The following is a 17,146-nucleotide window of genomic DNA, read 5'->3' on the forward strand; positions in this document are numbered from 1 at the left end:
CATTTCCAATGCCCTTGGGGTCAGACATCGCCCTTGTGCGGCTACACATACATCTCCCGTTGACAATGACTGATGACAGAAGGAGTGGCCCAGATGGATCTGGAGAGAGCCTCTGTCCGCTTTGTCTGCCAGCTCTAAAGCGCACTGCAGGGCCTGCAACACGAGACGGCTGCAGGAGGATTTGAAGCTTTGGAGAAATTCAAGTGGCAACCCTTCCTCCAAGAGTACAGGGGAGCTCTCTCTTCTTTTCATCACTAGGAGGTCCCCAGGTGAAAGGAGAGAAAGTTGAACATGCCCTCCATCAGAGCTGTAGGAGCCTCTTAATTGTTTTAACATTTCTAGAGTTCTTTTTGCCAACGAACAAAACACAGTCCACACTGACTAACATCCCACCGGCCCTTCAGCAGAAACTATTGGCTCCAAAGAACAGGTGAGTGCTCAACTCAGGGCTAATTTCTCACCTCACTCCCCAGTTGTCAGCATACAGAGCTCCATTCAACTTCAAAAGAGGTTCCTGGGATAGAAGAGAGTAGGTAGAGAAAGCACGATGAGAATTCAGATAAACAAAAACGGAAAAGCCGAAATGCTGTTACCCGCACTGCAGCGGAGAGCTCTGATGGATGAAGAGCAAGCAGCCTCCTGCCTTTTTTTTTTTTTTTAAAGATAATACAATGAGGACTCCATGCCAATCTGGGGAATCAGGAGCTGAGAACACTATCAGCTTGTTTGAAGCCTAACCAGGCATGCCCTGTGGCCTAGAAAGTTTCCGCTCACTTTCCTTCTGCCTCTTGAACCCTCACAAGTCAGAGGTCTACAACCCTGCAGGCCCCTGGGAGGATGCTTCTGGGCATTAAGGCCACAGACAGCAAAGAGCCACTGGGATTTGGCGGAACATGACCCAACACGCCAGGGCATTTAAGTCCAAGCGCAAAGCACCGTCCTAACCAACTTTCAAAGTTCCAGAAAGAAAGCACTAGCCAAAAGCTGCCTGTGAACCAGGGAAGACAAAGCACAGATGCGACAGGCCCCCGAGGGCCCCTGCAGGCTCTCCTGTAAAAGAGAGGAGGAGATCTTCCTCGTTTTCCAGGAGCCTGCGAAGACCCTTCCTTGAATTAAGAATTCTAAAATGTCACGAAGCTTCTATTAGCCCGCTATTAGTTGCTAGTCGCAGCTTACACAAGAGTGAGTTAATTAGTGACATCAAAGGCAGTACAATAAATTCTCAGGAGGGCCAAAATTTTTTTTCTACCGCTTAATAGCGCATTTATGCCTATCTGTGAGTAACAGTCTCACGAACATTTAGGTATTAGAGATTTCCTTGAGAACTTGGGTTCAGTCTTTCATAACTAAAGAATGAAGAGTCTCTCTTTCTTACTTTGCTCATACAGACCCGAGCAGTTAAGATTCCATACAGAGATCCACAATCAACAGTTTAATGGAACAATGAAATGCCCGTTCACAAGGCCAGTGTCCAGGCTGCTGCCGTCCACTGCATCCTCCACTGCATCCTCCGTTGCATCCTCCCATGGGACCGATCCTATCTCTCTGGACATCTACCCCAGCCCGTCTGGCAGGAGGACTCAGAGCCTGCTCTTGCTTTAAAGGAACACAGGAATAAATCTGTTTGGAACAGCTTCTTCTGGCAGCATTAACAAATGGTGGTCCCCATTGGCGCCCCTCCCCCCCAACATCAAAGTCCCATTTCCTAACCTCTCTACCATTTTTTAAATTGCAGGAGTGAACACAAACTTAACTGGCTTCATCTGGTGTGTTTATGTTGCACGGTTTTTGTTTTCAGAAGACTGCGTAATGAGAAAACCCGAGCATATGGCCGTATTATAGTTTTAATAAAATTTTACAGACCATGCTTACTCCATTGCAGAGATCAGACTCTCCTGGAGAGTCTATTTAAATATCAAGAGAATATCATGATTGCACCGAAATGAGCCGGAGGCTCCGCCCCCACCATGACAGATCAGGGTCCGGAGCAGGGCTCTCCTCTGCTGACTCAGCCTCCGGGCCAGGCCAGGTGCTGCCCGCCCAGCCCCGGTCAGATTCTCCAGCAGAAGCTCCCTCTAGCCACAGCCCACTTTGACCTCAGCTATGAAATGTGCACTTGAGAAACCCAAATGAAAATACCACATTGATTCTTCACAACTGGACCATCTGTGAGGCATGAGTGTGCCTCAGCAGCCTGCTTCCAGATACTTAGCCACAAAAGTCTGCAACTTCATAAAACACTTGCAGGTAATGGCCTAGGTACTGTCAGGAGTGAAGCAGGAAGGGCCACACACCCTAATGCCCCTCGAAGCCCATCTTCATGGTCACAGCCAAGACAGGATACTGTGGTCCCCCACTGCTCTCCTCTTCTCTGGCCAACTGGACCGGGCAGACACCAACCAACCCACGCTCCGCTGCAGTGAGCCTGGGAACCAGGACACAAGCCAGACCCTTCTTCGGGCCTTGTTCCAGCTTTCCAAGCCCATTTAGGGGAACGTAACGCCAAGGGAATATATTTTTATTTTCAAGAAGTCCCAGTTCAAGCGATAAAAGAAACAAAGACCAAATTCACCTACCTTTCTAAAATACAAGTAATTTTAGTCTCACTCATTCTTCCTACCAATCTCTTTTTTCAAAAGCTTGCCAACTCAAGTCTATTAACCATGGACCAATTAATGACAGCTAACACTGACTTACTATGAGTAGGAAGGGCTTCACCTGTCTCACTTACTCTTTGCTGTAACTTGATCAGAAACACACTTCATGATGCTCATTTGCCAGACGAGAAAACCACGGCACCGAGGAGCGAGGATGCTTACCCTGGTCACACAGCTGGCTCGTGGGCAGAGCCCGGAGCCTGGGCAGTCGGACATTGAAGCCCACACTTCAATATCTGGCTGTTGGACCTCCCTAACTCAGTGACAAGAAATATAAAATAAGTTTGAATGTGAACTTTGGTCAACGCCCTAAAGCATAGGTCCAAACTTTGCAAGCAACCAACTCTGCTGCTCTAAGTGGAAAGCCACCAGAGACAGGATGCAAACCAAGGAGCAAGGCTGTGTTCCAATCAAACTTTCTTTACGGACACTGAAATTTTGAATTTCACATGACATTTAAAAATGTAAAGAACCATCCTTAGCTCGTGGGCAGACAGGTAGCAGACTGGATCTGGCCACTCTGGAGGTAGCTACTATGCTAGAGGTATACACACTTTTGATATAAAGCTTGCACGCAGAAAACAATTAGGAACATTACAGTGAAACTGTAAAAGCCATAACACTGAGTGTTAGGGAGGACACAAAGAAACACTCTCACACTATTAAAATCCCTAATGGGACAGGTGTATCAAATGATTCCACTTCCAGGATGTATCCTTTTTTTTCTTCCTTTTTTAAAGATTGGCACCTGATCTAACAACTGTTGCCAATCTTTTCTTTTTTTCTGGTTTTTCTCCCCAAATCTCCCCCAACGCCGACCCCATTACAGAGTTGTATATTTTAGTTGTGGGTCCCTCTACCAGGATGTATCTTAAGGAAACAAATTAGCAAAGAAGATAATGATTGATAGGCAAGGATGTCCATCACAGTGTTGTTTATAATAAGGGAAACAAGTTAAAATAGATGTCCATTATCTTACGATACAATGGAATATTACATCATTAAATACAGTGCACTCGAAGATTTTAATGAACACAGGAAAGAACCTCACTGAGTGCCAGGTCTGTTCTAAGGCCTCACATGCCAGCCCTATGAGGTAAGACTTATTATGTTCCTCATTATATAGATACAAAAACTGAGTCAGACTTGTCCAAGAAAACAGCTAGAGAGTGGCAGAGCGTCAATTAGAATCAAGAGCCCACTCACTTCCCTCCTAGGCTACCATGCCTCCAAACTTTTTAAGGATCCAAATTTTTGGAGGCAGGGAAGGTGAGAGGAAGAAAAATATACAATTATTTCCATACAAAATTCCAAAATTCAAAAAAAAACCTTTCAGAAATGCACCAAAATAGCATGAAAATATTTCTATGGATTATTTTTTATGTTTCTGTATTTCGCAACCATTTTAGAGGGTGGAAAAAGTTGATTTATTTTACTTTTATGTTTAATTCTATCGTAAGTATGACCTTTACAATAATTCTCTAGAGAATTTCAAATCGCGTACACATAAATTGAAAAATTACCCCACAAATTTATCTCCTGAAGTCTTGTTTTAAACTATTTATTCTACCCCCTAAAACTATAAGTGCCTGGTAGGCTATTTTTACACATATTAATAATATCTTAATATAAGGCTTTATTGAAGTTTCAAGAAATTGCTTATATAAAATTATATGATGATTTTAATTATTTTGTATCTACGCATAAGCACCTTCTAAATAAGTACCAAAAATGCCCAGACCTCCTTCCCCACCAAGCCTGGGAACCCAGCTTTCAGCAGGCCACCCCCCGAAAGGCATAAAAGGGAAAGTGCATTACAAAAAGATTCAGCACCACCAGGACTGCTGCTCACATTTATGGAGCACTTAGAAAATGAGCGCTAAATGTTAAGTGCTCTGTGCGCATTCATGCCATGGAATGCCCACAGGCCTATCAGGTCTGCATGATGATCACCCCAGTTATTCAGGTAAATATCTCGAGGCTCAACAAGTTGAAGCAACCTGCTTCAAGTCATGTGTCAGGTATGTGGCCAGATGAACACAACTTTCTCCTCTATTATGACTGACTAGTAACTTCTGCAAAGAGCCTACTGCCAAGGGTCTGAAAGCACGCAGAACACTGATTTGCTTGCCGTTTTTCTATATGTACTTGTGAAGATCATCTTCGCTGTTAAAATTATTCTTCCTCTTCCCATAAAGGTTATCAGGAAGGATACTTCAGACTGTAATCAAACGAACTTGTTAACTTCAAACCAGAATTGTGAAATGTGATTCAGAAACTTCTCTGAATTTCTAACTCTGCCCAGTTTGGAACTTGGACACGGTTAGGATCTCGCAGGGCAAGTGACAGCTCTCGTGCTCAGGCTGAATTACTTCCTTGTCACCGTATTTCTCCCAAGCCCTTCCCTCCGGCGCAACCTGTTCTCTTGCCACAGTGCCTCCACGTTCTGAATAGCTATTTTGCAAAGGAACACTTCACACTGTCTTCTCAGGGACTGCGTTGCAGGCTAAGAGGCAAGAGGCAGCCCGAGTATTTGGTTTGTGTTCAACTCCACAATAGGTCCAACAGTTAAAGCCGTACAGAGTTTATTGAGAGGGGCATATGTCCAATAGTTAAAGCAGCATATGGTTTATAGAGAAAGGGGGAAAACTTGTGCTTGGAAGCAGCTTTGCTGGGATTATTTACCAACAAATGAAAGGCCCTTCATGCTGCCCCAGAGCATACTCCCCTCCCAAGGCTGGAAAGGAATGCTGAATGAGCCAATAAAATCAGCGTCACACTAAGCAGAGACTTCTCCTCAACGAAAGATGATTATCGAATTATAGCAAATTTAAGAAAGGTTTCTCTTTTTTTGCAATCCAGAACAAAACCAGACTACTTCTGAAAATGCACTGTTAGGAATTGTAACTGTTCCTAAAAGTGCCAGATATATTTCCACCCATGCAATATTAAAACTAACAAGCGTCTTTTCAATTTCTTTTAACGATGGGGTATGCAATAAAAATACAGCAGGGCTTCATTTAGCCAAAAGAGCTGAAGCAAAAAGAACCAAGATAAATAAATAATAAACTTACATGGGCCACTTACCAAAAATAAAATCATTTAATTCAACCTTTTACAGGAGGTGCATGCAGCATTTTGAAAGCAAAAATTCTCATAACACAAACCTCCACTTAAAAATCACTGCCAGGGGCTGGAACCAGGACAGGAGTGGTTATTTCTTTTTCAATTTATTTTTTAATGTTTGGGTATTAATGACATCAACTGCCATGTCGTATAATAAGGCAGCATGGTATAATAAAAGGAGTTTGAAAACCTAGGTCCCAGACTCGCCTCTGATACTTAATGGGTGTGTGACCCTGGGTAATGTAAAATACATCAGATTGTCAGTGGCCTCACATAACAGGTAGATAACAAAACTCACCCCTGTTACTTGACAGGGTTTTCTATGGGTTAAATACAATAGTATATTATAAACTATGGCACCAGGTACGACCCCTAATCTCCTCCTTATCCTTTTTTTTTTTTAAGATTTTTTTTATTTTTTCCTTTTTCTCCCCAAAGCCCCCCGGTACATTGTTGTATATTCTTCGTTGTGGGTCCTTCTAGTTGTGGCATATGGGACGCTGCCCCAGCGTGGTTCGATGAGCAGTGCCATGTCGGTGCCCAGGATTCGAACCAACGAAACACTGGGCCGCCTGCAGCAGAGCGCGCGAACCCAACCACTCGGCCACGGGGCCAGCCCCTCCTCCTCATCTTTTTGATAAGACTGTTATGCAGGGTGGTGAGACATAAGTGCCCTGGACCAGGAGCTAGAAGACTGAGCTTCCGGGCCCGATTCCACTGCTACACTGGTGGAACCTTTGGCAGGTCACAGACTTTCTCTGGGCTGCCGCTGCTCCCTCTTACATAAAATGAGATATCACCCATCCTGTCCACCCAACTTCTCACAGATATCCTAGGAAAAAAAGGAGACAATGCAGAGAAGTGTTCCGAAACGTCTAAAGGAACAAACCCGTGTAGACCATCACCAAGAACCATGCTAGACGTCTGGGGAGACAAGAATCACTGTTTCACAACCGGAAAACGGATCCAAGTTCATGACCTATAACTACAACTGGTCATCTCTTTCACCCACTTCTTTGATGTATCCTGGTCAGGCTCTTCACCAACATTTACAAAGTATGCCTGCTTGAAATTGGCATGAAAATATCAATCTCTTCTCTACTCAGTTTTCTACATTGACTTAAGACACTTGAATCTTCGCAAGAAAACCATTTTATGTTCCTCCATAAATAATATTTACGAAAAAAGATCAAGCAAATTCTCCTAGGGTGATTGTTGGCAACCTATATCCACTGCCTGTTTTTGTACAGCCTGTGAGCCAAGAATAGATTTGACATTTTTAAAGATTTTATTTTTTTTTCCTTTTTCTCCCCAAAGCCCCCCGGTACGTAGTTGTATATTCTTAGTTGTGGGTCCTTCTAGTTGTGGCATGTGGGACGCTGCCTCAGCATGGCTCGATGAGCGGTGCCATGTCCGAGCCCGGGATTCGAACCGACAAAACACTGGGCTGCCTGCAGCAGAGCGTGCAAACTTAACCACTCGGCCACGCGGCCGGCCCCAGATTTGACATTTTTAAAAGGCAGAAAAAAATCAAGAGAAGAGTAATACTTCATGACACACTAAAAGTAGATGAAATTGAAATTTCAGTGTCCATAAATAGTTGTATTGGAACACAGCCAGGCTCATTCATTTTTTGTCTATGGTTGCTTTTGCATTATAAGAGCAGAGTTGAGTAGTGACAGAGACCAAACAGCCCGCACAAACCCCCAAATACTTACTATCTGGCCCTTTACGGAAGAGGTGCGCCATCCCCTGACTCACCCATCTCAGGACATGCTAAGAATCCCCATCAGCGAACCGATGAAGCGTACCTGGGAATTACATACAAAAATGAGGCACCACCTCTTAGCACAGATGCTTCCAAACCTTCAGAGTAACTGTAAGGTGGCTACTGCTATCACCCCACTTTATAGATGAAGGAAACAAGCTTAGAGAAAAGAACGTCCTCCAAGTCACGAGTCCCTAAATTGGGGATCAAGTTAGTTCCCTATGATTCTAAACCTGACAATTTATATGGTGGGGAAAGGAGGACTTCAGCTTTTCTTATAAACCCAAAGGTAGAGAAGAAAACATTTCCTGTTTCCTCTCTCAATGCACTGAGCGCTGGGATAAATAATGAATTTTAAATATAAAATGTGAACTGTGTGTAACTCAAGGTCAGTCTTCTTATCCAGCTTAGGGTGTGTCTGCACTTGTCGGGTTTTTGGGGTTCTTTTAAGAACAGTCACAAAACAAACAAGTACCCATTTATGTCACAAGCGCCACACTCTCCCTGGGAGTTGCAGGTGGCAGAGGTTATTTCCCACACATCAAGCTACTCGATGCACCATTTTTAAAGGATAAGGGAAAGGGCCCTCTGTTGAGCCAGACAGATTCCCTAATGATCTCTTTCTGATGGCAGGATGACCCAGACTGGCATGTACTTCTGTTAATAGTCATGGAGGTGACACACGCAAGAATAAAGTCTGGAGACTTCTTGTTCCCACCAAATTGGAAATCTCCCGACCAAACGCAGTCAGGGTTCTGAGACAGTGTGTCTGCAAATCGGGTGAAAAATTGGGTCCAGGGGTTTTAGGTCGGCTGGCTGAGTCAACACAAAGAATAGAAACTGGGCCAGGCCAGCCATTCTCCACGTTCCATTCATACAGATGCGTCCGTGTCAAGGTCCCCACGTGTCCCAGCACAAAATCTGACCTTCTGAGAGGAACAAACCCAAAATGGCTGCTGCCCTCGTGGCCCCTATGACTGTGGTTTTTATAGACACAAACTACCCGAGAAGAGAAGCACAGGCCACAGGCTGGTGCAGAAGACTGGGTGGACAGTAATGTCAGAGTCAGGAGAAGGCTATGAGAAAGGAAAAGGTTCTTCTTCAGGTGTTGAAGGTGGGAGCAGAGATGAGGCAGGTCTTCTTAGGGGAGGTTTGGGCAAGATCCAGTTTGGGAAAGTAATTCAGCTTTTCAAGGAGACTGGTCAATATCCACCAACTCCTCAGGGATCCAGTCAACTGACCAACGTACTCTTAACAGTTACGCTGATGCTCCAAAAGACTGCAGCTTTGGTTGGAGGGTATCTGTATGGTTTTTGTTTGTTTGTTTTCACACTTTTCTTTCCTCTTTAATTCACATCTTGCTGACACAAGTGAAAATTCTTATTTCTTGGCAGAAGCGCTGTAAGTTTACTGCCAAGCCATTTAGATAAAAATTCTTACATCCTTATTTCATTGCCTGGTCTGGTTCTCCTAAAGTCTCCAAGAAGACTTGGAGAAGACAGCAACCAAAACACATAACCCAGGCCATTTTATTGTGCCTGACAATTCCGTTAATTCTATTGGGTCTCTTTAGTCTGCTCTATAATTTGGAGGAGAAAAAACACACACAAAACCCCAGCCTGGTCCAGCTAGCAAACGTAACAGCCCTCCCTATAAAATGCATCTCACAGTTCATTAAGCGGAATATCAGCAACCATTGCGACCTCAGTCTTGGCTCAGGCAGAGAGAGGCTGCCTCTCCTTGGCTCTCCAGCGGCCCAGCCTCCCAAAACGATGAATAGAGGAAGCACGTCTTTATTTGTCTCCCTTCCTGTGCATTACTGGCTCTGGAGTCCTGGGGAAGATTGGTCCAGGAGAGGAAGGAGGAAATGTTTTTTTATATTTTCAACCTAACCTCCAAATCTACACGACAAACCTGTCTTTTCCCGTCAAATGACAACAGTATTCACAAATCACAGATTTTCTACCCAAACACGGATTCTGTGCACAACTGACCTCTTTCTGTAATATTCAGGCCACGGTCCTCCTTGCCAAGGGCCTCATAAATTACTCAGAATAAAACCAAGACAGGCATTTACCTCTGTACACCTGCCTTTCGTGTCAGTCAGCTCCTCCTTTGCCCCACACTGGAGTGCTCTTTTGGCTCACTCCTGACTGCCACAGCCCTCCCATGGCAGCAAGGAATGCTCCTCCCTGCCACCAATTCATCCCTTAGCCTCTGTCGTGAAAGTTGCCTCTTTCTGATTTGCCTTTTCTCCAACTACGTCTTTGTTGGGCCCAACATCACCACCACTCAGTACACCATCGCTCTTCTGTATACATCAGGACCACTGAGCAAATCCTAAGATCTGCCCTCGTGCCTCTCCTGCTTGACCTTGTGTGGCCGGCACTTGACTCCTGAAGTTGTCTGTATTGTTTCCAAGATTTGTCATTTGGCCAAGTTCACGGCTTCCTCTCTGCACTGAAGCCCCGACACAGTCTTTCACCTACTCTGTACACGTAACCTTTGCGTACCTGCCTTTTTCTACCATTTCAATTTGAATGGTTCCAAAGTGTGAATATCCAGGCCTTTGGAAATTGATTTACCTTTTTAATGAGTCTATCTAGACAGACTTGAAATTCACTGTGGAGTAAAAAAATCAAAGTGGATGTTAACATATAGTTCAATTGAATAGCATAAACCAGAAAAATAATCACTAAAAAAATCCTGCACATACCCCCATGCTATAAAGTTTTGAAAGGTGGTGTTTTAATACGGTTGTATACCCTCATGCTTCAATCCATTTAAGGAACCTAAAAAGAGGTTTGGTTTTTACGTAATGAAGCTCCACATTCTAGGGGCGATCTTATCAGCGCAAGAGAAGGCAGTAATGAAATGATGAAGGAATTAAAACCTATTCAATAGATTGCACTCCCTGGAAGTTACAGCAAAGCTGTCGAAAGCCTTTGGCGTTAGAGTAATCCTACTATAGAAATCACAGGAACCACCAAGTTTTAGTAAAATACTTCCTTATCCAATGTGACCTGTCTTGCTGTGTTCCTATCTAAAGGTTTTAAGAGTTAAAACAATTTGCAAAAGCATCAGAGTTGTCATAGAGGCTAGGAGGATTTTTATTTAATTCCTTTAAAAAGTATCTCCCCCAGAAATACATATTCCTGAAGCCAAATACGGAGCCAGTTTTCCATATGAACCCTGAAAAACGAGAAAACAGAAGTCATAGATTAGCTTAATTTCTCTGATCAGGCTATTAAGACATAAATGTGCCACACAATTTATATTGTCATTAACTCAAAATATAATGCCAGTGCACCTGGAGGTCTCCTTCCCCGGCTGTGTCAGGCCCAGGCCTCATCCCAGTGAAAACTAGTTGCTGGCGACATCAAGTCCTAGACTTCTTTTGTGCTCTCCTGGGCTGACCACAGAAAGGGACACCTAAAAAGCCCCTTGAAAGTAAGCAAGAAGATTCTGTAAAGTCACTGAGCATACTAACATTCTGAGAAATTCAACCGAAAACGGAGAACCCCGTCTTGCCAAGAAGCTTCAAACCACAGAGGAAAATACAAAACACCGAGAACCAGATACCTTGGTGAATCCTAAAATCACATCTATTCAATCTTAATTTCAAGGGTGCAAAAGCAGAGTGTCCATGGAGCAGTGAAAACGGAAGCGATGTTAAAAGTTCTGGTGATCCTCTCACTCCACTGCCTACAGATCTTCTAGAAGCACCCGTCACTTCTGTGCTCACAAAGCTTCCATGAAGCCCAGTGTCTACAAGACCAAACCCAGGCTGCTTGGCCTGAACAAAGGCTCTGAGAGAGAGGAACCACCTTCAGCCCTTTTCTTCCCCATCCTCTGAGGCTGCTCCACTCCCTGCCCAGTGCCTACCGGAGCATTTCTCACACTGCTCTCTAACTAGCTGTTCCCTTGTATGTCTCCACCACAAGAATATATAAGCTCCTCGAGGGCAGAGGCTGGATCTTAGCTTAGATGTTAGCTGTGGTGTCTCTTATGCCTGGCATACCACAGGCACCAGAAAATTATTCTATGGATGAATAATTAGTTGACTGAATGGCGTGGGACTTCCAGGGGTCATCTGACAGTGACAGGGCAAGCTTGCATCCAGGGTAGCAGCAGCTGCATCTGTGTGATTAGGATCCAGTCCCAGAGGAAAGGACCCTGGGGTGTCCACGTGGGCCCTGGCAATGGAGCGCCTAGAAACAAGATGCCAGAAATGAAAGCATAGCTCTAAACAGAAAAGGACGACAAACAAGGAAGAGGGGGACAGAGGGAAGTCACCTATAGGAGCATTTTGCAGGGGTTGATTATGATTCTTTATGCCCCTGTTTACTGCTGCCAGATTATCAGTTAAGAAAATTATCTTGCTATTCATCAATTTAAGGCTAGTGTCCTTTAATGGCAGATAAAACATTAAAGACACTAAAGCAATGAAAATGAAAATAAACAGACAAAGAGCAAGAAAAACAGACATGAACTCCTATACCAAAGACTTCCTCTCTCCTGGCGTCAGGCGTCACCCGCTCCGTAGACTGAGACCTCACGTGTTCAATCCTCACCTCATGACAGTTGCTGGGGAGGTCAATGTTTAGCCCGTGTATATGGGAAAAGTACAAAGTGATTCACAGTGTACAGAGAGACCCATAAAACTGAAAAGGCATCCACAGATACTTGGCCCTCCTTGAGATGATGAATTATCAGGTTAGATGTGATTGCAAAGTATTGCTAACTTTTAAATAGATGTACACACAAATGATGAATTAGCAAATAACAATTGAAGAATCTAGCTTTTCCTACACATACATACGGAGAACGAGAGAGAGAAATAAAGGTAACTCTGCCAGCTCCTTACAAGGGTAGGGCACTTTTATGTAGCACATGGATATTTTTTTTTTTTTTAACTCTCAGCCTTTCATCTTCGCTCTGGTGAGGACGGCATTTGCCACAGGCTGATAAGTGAATGTGGCAGAACTTCAAAACTCATGTCAGCCAAAGAATCTAGGGAGGAAAAAAATCAGACATAAAGCTGGTAAAAGGCAGCTATAAATTTTTTTAATGCCTTTTATTTAATTCTACCAAAAGATCACAAAGCAGTGTGGTCCAGATTTGGTACCTTTCTCAACCTCAACTCAAGCACGCACAGGGCCTAAATCCAGTTTCTTACCCCAGAGATGTGGTTTTCATTAAACTAGTAAACCTAGGAAGGTTGCTTGTGAGACTAGTAAGTTAATAAACTCTTTCCTCTTAAGATAATTTGAACCTTCGATTTACTAGAGTGAATCAAGAACTGATAAAGAAGAAAATAACAGGATGTAAAATGTAATTCTTCATGTAGAGATGACAGCCCAGCCTGAAGCCAACAGTCGTTATTGACAATTTGAATCCGTACCCAGTACCTTGTTAAGAGAACTCCACCACCTTCATCCTTGCCAAAAGTAACGCCAAGGAAAGACAACAACAACACTGAGTATTGAAAGTCCATGCTGTTCTTTACTTTTCTCAAGATATAGGTGGAGAGGACAGAAGAAGGATGTGGGTGCATGAAAGTTTGTTAAAATGTCAGTTCTACTCCCAACAGCAGGGGTACCAAAAGACATATACCAGAATATTTATAGCAGCACTATCTGTACCGCAAAATCGGAAACTGCGAAATGTTCACCATTTGCGGTAGGAAGGATTCATAACTTGGGGCATATTCATGCAATGGAATACCAGAGAGCAAGGGGAATGAACACCTACACTGCACAAGACGTGGATGAATCTTGTAAACATAATTAGAGCAAAAGGGAAGAAGCCAGCTACAAATTTACAAAGCACAGAAACAGCCACAGCTGGGCTATGCTGGGAGAAGTCGGGGACCAACTGGGGGCTCCATGGTGCCCATGATGGTCTGCTTCCGGGGCTTGGTGCTGGTTTCAAAAACATGTTTGGTTTGTGAAAATCATTTAACTGTACGATTTATGATATGTGCTCTTTTCTACGTGCATATCTCCTTCAGCGGAAAGTCGTAGTATCAGTTCTAAAACCTTCCAGATAGTTCCCAAATGTCCTCTTCTTCAGATTTCTCCTTTGTGCTCCCATTCGCAAATGCTATGATCATTCTTAAACATGAACCTTACCGCTGTGTATTTTAGGTAGCTTAACACAAATATATTCAAATATTTGAAACATTTAAAACAATATTCCTCTATAACAAAAAAACTCCAAAAAATGAACACGAACAGGCACTTCATTGAAGAAGACATTTAAATGTGTAAGAAGAAACTGAAAACTAGTTTTTACTTCATTGTATAATTCAAGAAGTAAAAAGTGAAACATGATACCGCTTTGTGGGGGTTTTTGCCTCGATACCAAATTAAGAAGTGTTAGTAAAGGAGAAAACAGTATTATCAGCAGGGGAAAAGCGGTGCATTTGTATACTCATATCTATACACCAGTCTGTGACCTGCTGACAAGCCTTAAATGCATATACCAGCTGGCCCAATGATCCCCTTCCTCGGTACACACCGAAGGAGTAATTTAGGTTCCATGCAAAGGCTTAGCTAGAAGGATGTTCACTGAAACATTATTTATAATAGAGGGAGTAGAACTCCTAAATAACCAACATTAGGAAATTAATACTATCCACAAAGCAGGGAGAAGAGAAGGACCGGGCACGGCGAGGACAGGAAGCGTACATCAAAATGTTCACAGTGGTGGTTATCTCCAGGAAATCAATTATGAGGGTTTTTAATTCTCTTCCATTTGCTGCATTTTCTAATACTTTCCTAAAAGTTAAAAAAAAAAAGTTTTAAATCAATGTTTAATTTAGAAATAAATGTGTTTTTTCAGAGCCGTTTCAAACTTAAATATTATAGCTCTTATAAAGAATTTATGGGCTCTTTAAGAAAGCCTGTGGTCTTTCTGAAATATGAGTTAATGGTAAATAAAAGAGATGCCAGAACTCTCATACCGCAGTGGCCACAATCAAGTATTTGCTTGAGCATCTTTTTTCTTTCCTAAACCCCCCTCGGGGTGGGAAGGAGGTATCAGGCATGCTGTGAGCTCATGCCCAGTTTAACCCTAATTCCCCTGACAGAACACAACCTGTGAGAATTCTTCTGTTTCTCCTCCCTGCAGCAGCGACCTGGTTGACTCAGCACACAGCTATTTGTTAATCGTTCTATGTGCAATTACATGCTTCTACAAAAACTGCAGCCTCTTCCACTGCAAACTCACACCGTCTTATCTTCCAGCTCTCCTGAACGACACAGCTCTAGGCAGTGTCTTATCAGTTCCCTCTGTCCTGCTTCTCACCTGAGCTTCTAATAAGCATCAGATTCAAAAGCAGCCTGGATTGCAAAATTTTCACAGATTGTTCAGAAGTCTCAACGTGACGTGATTTCACGGCCTTTTCTCTCATATATGTCATTGTGTCACAGGTTTCGCTAAATGGCACATTTGTGCCTTCTGTAAGGGGCAGATCCTTCTTCCTAAACGAAAACATCAAGATTTTTAAAATCTTTTCCTATGAGGAAAACTGAGAGGGAGATAATATCTAAGTATGTCAGGAATGAAATAAACAGGAGACTTTCCAACTCCTGGGTCACTTTGTTGAAGAGAGGTGCAGATACACACGTGTAGAAAAAAGACTAGAAGGAAATGTACTAAAATGTGCATTTTCAGCCAGACATGAGTAGAGGAATCATGGTGATCGTTATTTTCTTTTGCCATGTTTCAATATTTTTTAAAATTTTCTACACTGACTATTGCTTTTGTTATTAGAAAGCCATAACCAAGTGTTACGGGACAGAAAGCGTGGTAAGACAGAAAGAGTACAGAACTGGGAGCCAACAGCCCTGGGACTTGGGCTTCTCATAAACCTCACGTCTATACACTTTCCAAAGCTTCTTTCAGGTAAAGGTACACCAAAGCTCGGCACCTGAGCTCCCTAAGGATCCCCTTTCTGACACAGAAACACTCGCCACTCCTTATCCATCAGGGATATCACAGACCCACGACTGTGACATCACCTGTTCTCATCTGCTTCTCCTCAGAATTCTTTCTTACACTTGAATGATGCTTTTTGGGAAGGGGGGGTGTCTTTTTTTACTCACAAAATAGAGTGTGCCCTCATGCTGACTCTAAGAAGAAAACTGTTAACAGCTCCAAATGGAGTCAAGGGTGGGAGCGTGCAGGATTCACCCATGCTACTCCAGTTCAAATATCTCATTTCAGCTAGATCCCCACTGTGGGTTTTGCAAAGGAGACTTCGATGTGTCTTCACGGCCCCACTACAGGCTGTGGTAGAGGAGATGCTGAACAATCATGGATGGTCACCACGACCATGCCCAGAGTCAGAGGGTTTGGGCAACTGGAATTTCTATCAACTAGCAGAATCAGATGATAAGATGCAATAGTTAATGGGCTAAAGGGATGAAATGGTCTCAAAACCATCCCACCCCCAAGTAAATGTATGGGTTGGACACATCCTTGCTGCCCCTTCCTCTAGCTGTAGCCGTCTCAGAGGCTCAGAGCCTGAGTAGCTTATGGGGCAGTGGGGAACGACAGCTCTGAGACCGCCCAGCTCTCCCGGTCCACCCTCGGATCTGGATCTGGGCATCCAACATGTTGCCCGGGAGCTGGAGAAGAGCCTTCAGCAGCAAAATTGAGATCTTCCCTTGAGTAAAGTTAACACAATTCATCCTTTACTGTTAACACCTTACGTTTAACAGGGCATTTCAAAGAGCTTTGCACGCACCTTCTATCTAACACCACTCTGCAGCAATCGTCCGAACTATAAAGATTATCGCACATTTTAGTGGTGGAAACTGAGGCACAGAGAGATAAAGCATCTTATTCAAAATCCCATTGCTAGGGAACAGCAGTCAGAGCAAAAAAGACAACTAGTCAAGACGACTGACCAAGGCGGGCAGCCCTCCTGCCTGGGCAGCACCTTGCACTCTGGAGGGTAGACCATTGTGGGCCACTGCTGTTGGTCCTTCTCTCTCTCCCTGCAAGCCAAGCTGTCCTGACGACGGTTACATTTTTATTTTGCTTCTTGCCCCAGGGAGATGCCCTGTGGAGGCTCATGAGATGCTTGCTGCCTTCCTCATCCGGACAGATGGTGCCTTCATGAGCACCAGACGGGGTCAGCCGAGCCGCCCTTGACAGACCCACAGGCATGAACTGCTAAAGGAATCAGTGGAAAGGCTAACGCACGCCGAGAGATTTCCTACCTCTCGTCTTCCCTGACATCCAAGCGACTTTAAGTTACTTCTAAGGCCCAAGTATGGCTCTCATTTCTGGAAAGCAATTTTGTAAATTGCATTAATACTACTTTTTCAGTCTCCACAATAAACCCAGCAGCATGAAGGGACAAGTGTCCTGCACACAGCTGGGTAATGAGTCTGCAGTCTATCTTTGCTTTTGTGGAAAGCTGCCCATTTATTCTGATTTAGAGGCAGATAAATATTATAATATTCTGCAATTTTTTTTTCTGTATTTTCCTGTTCTCCTTTCCTTTCCTCAATTGCATCCTAAAACGGACCTGCCAGAAGACTGACGACAGCATCCAAACCAGGCTCCTCTCATGAGCACA

General features: G+C 43.7%; 1 protein-coding gene across 6 annotated transcripts in view; it reads right to left on the minus strand.

Moving 5' to 3' along the window:
• GLI3 (GLI family zinc finger 3) overlaps window positions 1-17,146 on the minus strand; it is a 263,246-nt gene that overhangs the window by 183,285 nt on the left and 62,815 nt on the right. The window contains exon 2 of one of the 6 annotated variants that reach the window (XM_070264362.1): window positions 7,502-7,594. The exons of 4 other annotated variants lie outside the window; for them this stretch is intronic. In XM_070264362.1, the coding sequence (XP_070120463.1) occupies window positions 7,502-7,532 (31 nt within the window). In that variant the 5' untranslated portion in view covers window positions 7,533-7,594. Of the gene's footprint in view, window positions 1-461; window positions 619-7,501; window positions 7,595-17,146 lie in introns of those variants that run through there. One more of the 6 variants, XM_070264365.1, reaches the window with a different exon arrangement.

This window comes from Equus caballus, chromosome 4, assembly GCF_041296265.1.
Source record: "Equus caballus isolate H_3958 breed thoroughbred chromosome 4, TB-T2T, whole genome shotgun sequence".
In the NCBI taxonomy this organism is placed as follows: Eukaryota; Metazoa; Chordata; class Mammalia; order Perissodactyla; family Equidae; genus Equus; species Equus caballus.